We start from the raw sequence: 7,500 nt of genomic DNA, 5'->3' as shown, positions 1-7,500 counted from the left end.
GTAACCAACCCACCACCACAAAAACAACACTACAACAAGACCACGTTGTATACCAATATAAATGCAATAGTGAGGCGTGTGGATCTCACTCTTACATTGGTATGACAACAACACAATTAACACGACGCCTAACATGCCACCTGTCCAACGGATCAATCAAGTCACACTATACCTCTTCCCACAACAAAGCACTAACAAGAAAAGACCTAGACAATAACACGACAATCATAGACAGGGAATCGGATCCCCGACGGCTACTGTTCCTGGAAGCCATATACATACAAGATAACCATCCTAACATCAACATCCAGACCGAAGACCTGCGCGTCTTACCATCCATGAAGAGACTGAACACAGACAGAATCACTACACGCACTGGGAGAGGTCTCTCAGATCTCCAGTAACCCGGCTCCCCTATTGGTCCTAGGCAACCAATCAGAGGAGACCTCTTCCTGCAAGAAGCCTTATGATCCCAACTCCATGAATAAATACGACATCCACAGACACTGCACATCAGATCGCCCAGAAGATGGAACCAGGAAGTTCCGAAACGTCGGCCACAATAGGACAACTACTAAGATACGTCAAATTTGAAGACAAAAAGATTGTACGTTGTATCGAAGCTACACGTAATAAAATAATCAACAATGAATCCTCTTTAGCCTTCAACCTCGTATGTTTACAAGAGAATATACTACCTGGCTACACCAATATATATATATATATATATATATATATATATATATATATATATATAATGTGTGTATATACATATATACACACATATATATATATGTATATATATATATATATATATATATATATACCGTATATATACATATACCGGGTATGCATATGCACAGATATATAAATATACATGTATACCTATGTACATACATATATATATATACATATATATATATGTATATATATATATATATATATATATTATGCTGGTTGAGGCAAATTTTGATGGAGAGACTTTGTTTATTTGGAAATGAATTTTGGGCGCCAATAATGATAGCTTACTTTAAGTGCGAGAAAAAGAGGAGGGACAGTGACAGAGCTGATGATTGTGAGTTTCAAGTCGTGTTTTAGCTTGGTCTTTTTGCGGGGGAGGGGGGAGAGGATGAGAAAGAAGGAGCAACGAGCCAGGCTAACGTATGATGTTTCGAGGCGATTTGTACCTTCGGCGTTCGTCCAGTCTTTATATACACGGGCAGGTAATGACCAGTGCTCCTAGTTGGCGTGAGTTCAAGTGTGGTGCGTGGGAAGTCGGAGGCAAAACGTTCTGACGCCGGTGACTCACGAAGACAAAGGGTATGCGTTACTCAATGAATCCAGTGTTCATCATCATGTGGCTGGCCAAGGTGCAGGTTAGTCATCGCTGGCCAATGCTGGTACTGCACGTGTGTTCCTCAAGGAGGCTTTGTCCACCCGTGGCCCTCAAGGGGGCTCTGGATCGAGTCACGCGGTTGGGTAGCGAGAGTGTGTCTCATGGGATCCCTTGCGGTAAGGTTGTGGGACGGTCAGAGAAGAGGTGAGGACTACTCCTAACACACACACACACACACACACACACACACACACACACACACACACACACACACACACATACACACACACACATCGCTCGTTTTAACGAATGTCCATTTATCAGATATCGGAAGCAACGGACAATTTTTTGTTTTCTTTTTTTTCATCTGACTCATCGGACGGAGTTGTGGCAATAGTGAACGCGAGCCAATTTTAAAGTAAAAAAAATTAATTTACTGTATTATAGTGTATACTTTCAGTGCACGGGTATTTTTACTGTCAGATTTAATGGTGTGCCTGATTAAAAGTACAGTACTGCGTTATTCCTCTCTTGTAATACAATTGTTGATATTAACCATTACTGTAAAGGCATGTTGAATTTACTATATTATAGTGTATATATACAGTGTACATGTGTTTTACACTGTCAGATTGTATGGTATGTTTGATTAAAAGTACTTTACTGTTATATTCCTCTCTTTCACAATGTAGATGTTGATATTAGCCACCACAGAAATAGTGTTGGTAACTGCGGATAATCAGCATTATCGGACTGATGTTCCCCTTTCTATTTGTTAAAACGAGGTATGAGTGTGTGTGTGTGTGTGTGTGTATGTGTGTGTGTGTGTGTGTGTTCGCTGAAGAGAAGTAAAGCATAAGATCTAGGAGGCAAAGACGAGAGCAGTTGTGAAATGGGGTAAGAGTATGACAGAAAATTTTGAAAGTAATAAAAAGATTTTTTGGAAGGAAATTAAGAGAGGAAGAGGAGGCGAATCAAGTCGAGAAGAAAAAGTAAAAGGTGCAGATGGGGAGATGATAATGGAGGAGACGGCAGTAAGAAGAAGATGGGCAGAGTATTTTAGGGAGTTGATAAATGTGAAGGGGGACAGGGAGAGAAAGGTAGTTACAGTGGGAAGCGCTAAGAAAATGACAGTGATGATTGAGGAAAATGGACGAGAAATAAGGAAATACGAGGTTAAAACAATTATCAAAATGATGAGAGCAGGCAAGACACCTGGGTTAGGTGGGTGTCATGCGGAGTGTCAAAAGAAAAAAAAAAAAAAAAAGTGTGTGTGTGTGTGGGGGGGGAGATACAGTGATGGTGGACTGGCTAGCGAGGTTGTTTAAAGTGTGTCTAAAAGAGGGTAGAATGCCGGAGGAGTGCCTGTATAATTCATCTTTACAAGGGAAAAGGGGACAAGTGTGAGTGTAGTAGTTTCAGAGGGATCAGTTTGTTGAGTGTAGTTAGAAAGGCTTATGGGAAGGATTTGATTGAGAGGATTAGGAGAGGAACAGAGGGGGTAAATGGTGAGGAACAGTGTAGGCTTAGGACAGGTAGGGGTTGCGTAGATCAGATTTTTATGGTAAGGCAGATATGTGAGAAAGCTTTAGGAAAAGGTAAGGATTTTTTTTTTTGGTCTTTATGGGTTTGGAAAAGGCTTACGACAGGGTAGACAGGAAGGCACTGTGGAAGATGTTGTAGATATATGGGATAGGAGAAAAGCTATTAAGAGCAGTCAAGAGTTTTTAGGAGAGTAATAGAGCCTGTATTAGAATTAGAAATGGAGAGAATGAGTGGTTTGAAGTAAAGGTGGGAGTTCACCAGGGATGTGTTATGTCGCCATGGCTGTTCAATTTATACATGGATGGCGTGGTGCGAGAGGTAAACGCAATGGTAGGCTGGGAATTGAAGATGGTTAAAGAAAATTAAGAAAATGGGAGATAAGCCAGTTGTTTTTTGCTGACGACACTACGCTTGTGGCAGGATCAGAAGAGGGACTAAGGAAGTTAGTGACAGATTTTGGGAAAGTGTGCGAAAGAAGGAAGCTGAAGATAAATGTGGGTAAAAGTAAGGTGATGAGATGTACAAGGGGAAAATGTGGCAGCAAATCGGAAGTGAGTATTACGGGGGAGAGACTGGAGGAAGTGGATAGTTTTAGACAATTGGGTGCAAATGTGCCGGGAAAGGGAGGAGTTGAGGTGGAGGTAGAATGTAGATTGAGAGAAGGAAGTAAATGCCTTGGGGGGGATTAATAAGTGTAATAAGAAATAGACATTTGGGAATGGATGCTAAGAGGAGATTGTATGAAGGAGTGGTTCTGCTGACAGCAATGTATGGGGCAGAAACATGGAACATAAGAGAGGAGGACTTTGAATGTATTTGCGGTGAAATACCTGAGAAACATGGTAGGGTAAGGTGTGAACATGAGTGGGCAACTAAGGATGAGATGGATGGATGGGGTAAAGGGGGCATTTGGAAAGAGGGGAATGTCTGTTGAGGAAGGAAGGGAGAAGACAGAAGATAGGGGTGAGTAGGGAATGGTTGTGTATGGAGGATGTTGTGATGCATGGAAGGGAGTGGGTGGAGGAGAAAGGGGAGGGAGTATGAATTATATTTTGACGCAGCCCGAAGGAATTTCTCCCCGTCTTCTCTTTTTCCGCGTGAGAGGACGAAGAGGGGGTCGCTGATTAAATGAAGCGGCCTTGCTGTGGATGTGCTGTGTCTTGCTACATTGCTTCTGACCCAGGGCAGTGGGCGAGCTGCAGGGACGACCCGTCATCCAGGAGGATCCAAGATAAGAGGCAGGGAAGGGTGGTGAATGGGAGTGGAGTATGTGGGGATGGAATGGGTGGGAGCGGATTTTATGCCTTTATTTTTTGTAAGGGGGGGAAGCCGTTGGTATATGTATGTATATACCACTCTGTATATGTATGTATATACCACTCTGTTGTGCACTGGTGGTGTAATCGTAAGCGTGCTGGTTTCGCCTTCGCTTAGTCGTGGGCTCGAATCCCGCACTTCTCTTTGATTCCAAGGTGTGATTATTACCTTCCCCAACAGTCCAAGCGCACAGGGTAAAGTTAACGGCCTTGTCCGCAGCTACTCAGCGCTTTCTGGCGTAGGCTCCTCACCACTACCAACCCATACCACAGTTAATTTAATCTATTCTCTTCTGTGATGTCCACAGTTGTTGAGGAAAAGAACGCAGCGGTCGAACTAGGCGAGGAGGACGCGGTGTCCCCGAAGATGGCTCAGCGTCACCTGGTCTCCGAAGTCCGCGAGGGTCCCCTCGGCAAGGACGTCACCACAGTGAACAACCCGCTCATTCTGCTGCTTGGCTTGATCGAATTCCTGGTCATCGTCGCCCTCGGAGGACTCAACTACTGCCTCAGGTGAGCTGAGTTGCTTTCCCTGGAGCTTCCTAAGATCTAAGGTCAATCAATCAATCAATCAAATCAGCCATCCTGAGTCCATTACTGAACAAAGGCCTCTTTCATAGCATTCCATGAATCACACGACCGCGCCACCCTCTGCCACGTCACTCCTGCAAACCTCTCGATCTCGTCTCTCCACCTTCTGTCTGGTCTCCCTTTTCCACGCTTCCTATCTCGCGGCGTCCACTCAGTTACACACTTGCTCCATCGCTCATCAGTCGTTCGTGCTAACTTACCTGCCCAATTCTACTTCCTCTCTTTTACTGCCTCCACAATATCTTTCACTCTGGCCTGCTCTCTTACCCAACTTGCTCTCTTTCGGTCTCAGTGTTATTCCCATCATTGATCTCTCCATTCTCCTCTGTGCAGTCCTTAGCTTTGTTTCCATCGCCCTCGTCAGCTTCCAAGTCTCACATCCATAGATTATTGCTGGTAGAATGCATTGATTGTAAATTTTACGTTTCAAACATAAAGGTAGAGAGCCTCTCAGGATTTTATTATACTTACCAAACACATTCCAACCAATTGTAATGCGTCATTTTATTTCATTATCAGAAGATCTAAGATAATAGTAAAAATATAAAATAAAATTAATAAATAAATAAATAAATAATAATAATAATAATAATAATAATAATAATAATAATAATAATAATAATAATAATAATAATAATAATAATAATAATAATAATAATAATAATAATAATAATAATAATAATAATAATAATAATAATAATAATAATAATAATAATAATAATAATAATAATAATAATAATAATAATAATAATAATAATAATAATAATAATAATAATAATAATAATAATAATATTAATAATAATAATAATGATAATAATAATAATAATAATAATAATAATAATAATATTGGCTTTTTCACGTCTTTTTTTTTGCCACCTTGACTCAACTAAAATAGGACAACATGTGACCTTTTCTTCCCTCGCAGGTTCGACTCCGCGCTTCGCTCGAGTGTGTCTTTGGTGAACTGGAAAGGTGTTTCTATCCCGTGTGTTTCCGTGTGCGACGGGACCCTATCCCATCCTATGTACAACTACGAGGACCCAAAACAAAATGTAAATGTAGCGACAGCTGTGGCCTTTGAGATGCCAGAGTGGGTCTTCTTCACCTGCTTCTTCACCGTGCCCATCCTCCTGGTGAGTATTGGCGGTCGCTGCGTCTTCATACATTATCCCATGCGTTATGGATTGCTGTTCTCGATCGTAAAGGCCCTGTTGTTCGCTTGACCTAAAAAAATCGCCAAAGATCGCTAACTAACTAGTATGGGACCCATCTTTAGAAGTTCTAGAAGTCTAGCCTTCCATGAGTTCTAGGAACTATTATTCTAGAGACGTTTTCGCTCGCGTCGATTTCGCAACAGCATACGTTAACTGAGATTTCTTTCTCTCTCGAGGTCATCTAATTCATTCAGCTCCGAAAGTGTGTTATGCCCTTTTCAGGACTAAACGCATCATTATATATAGACTTCGTTGGTTTTAGAAATGATTGTTCCAATACTGTCTCTGAAAGACAACAGCCCCCCCCCATCACTTTCATTCATAATCGAATGCTTCATCCCAATCGGTCGTTGATAATAATAATAATGCTAATAATAATTACAATAATGATAATAATAATGCTACCTATATATCAAAAGTTTTCCACCTTGTAAGGGAGGTACGTATCAGAGGCACGTATCCTCTCATTTCACTCCCCTCCACCACTCCAATCTCATTTTCTTGCGAATGACGGGTCATCCCTACATCCGCCAACGGCCCTGGGTCAAACACAACGCAGCAAGACACAGTACATCCACAGCAAGGCCGCTTCACTTAATCGGCGACACCTCCTCTCCTTCCCTTCATGCAGAAAAAGAGAAAACAGGGACAAATCCTTTCGTGCTGCGTCAAAATATAATTCACACATAAGCACCTATTATCCCCCATCCCCCAGCCCCCAGCCCCCCCTTCCTTGCATTAACAGTATCGTCCATTCACAGTCATTCTCCACTCATCCCTATCTCCTGCCTTCTCCCTTCCTTCCTCAACAGACATTCCCTCTTTCTCAACGCCCCCTTCACCCCATCCATCTCATCCTCGGTCGTCCTCTCACCTCTCCCTTCCACACCTCTTTTACTAATCTTTCATCACTCATTCTTTCCATGTGTCCAAACCATCCCAATAATCTTTCATCAACCGTATCTCTCATCTCTCGTATCTCTCCCGCTCTCCTCTTCACCTCCTCTTTTCTCACTCTATTCAACCTAGTAACCCTTATCATGCTCCTCAGACATTTCATCTCAAACACATTAAAAATTTTCCTCTCTGCCTCTCTTAAATTCCAGGCTCCTGGCCCATACAACGTCGGCATAATTACCCCCCTTTACACAATCTCCTCTTTGCATTCATTCTCAGTTGCCTATTTCCTATACCACTTACTTGCTTCTCTCAATCTACAGTTTACCTCTACCTCGATTCCTCCCTTTCCTGCTACATGCGACCACAAATACCTGAATCTATCCACTTTCTCAAGCCTCTCTCCTTTCAGACTTACGTCCAACTCACTGCCATTCTCTACCCTTGTACATCTCATCACCCTACTTTTACCCATATTTACCCTCAACTTTTTCCTATCGCATACCTTCTCTAACTACGTCACTAACTCAATCCTACCTCTGACCCTGCTACAAGCGCAGTATCGTTAGCAAACAACAACTGGCTCACCTCCCACTTTTCT

At 42.1% G+C, this 7,500-nt stretch overlaps 1 protein-coding gene across 3 annotated transcripts in view; it reads left to right on the top strand.

Annotated features, from left to right (window-relative positions):
• Positions 1–7,500, top strand: part of LOC143020972 (uncharacterized) — a 46,023-nt gene that overhangs the window by 14,156 nt on the left and 24,367 nt on the right. For all 3 annotated transcript variants that reach the window (XM_076178027.1, XM_076178026.1, XM_076178028.1), the window contains exons 2-3: positions 4,506–4,710; positions 5,714–5,921. In XM_076178027.1, coding sequence (XP_076034142.1) covers positions 4,506–4,710; positions 5,714–5,921 — 413 coding nt within the window. The remainder of the gene's footprint in view (positions 1–4,505; positions 4,711–5,713; positions 5,922–7,500) is intronic.

This window comes from Oratosquilla oratoria, chromosome 41 (assembly GCF_046742065.1).
Source record: "Oratosquilla oratoria isolate Oo_2021 chromosome 41, ASM4674206v1, whole genome shotgun sequence".
Lineage (NCBI taxonomy): Eukaryota > Metazoa > Arthropoda > Malacostraca > Stomatopoda > Squillidae > Oratosquilla > Oratosquilla oratoria.
Note: the sequence above shows the minus strand (reverse complement) of the source record. Positions and strands in the feature narration are given on the sequence as shown.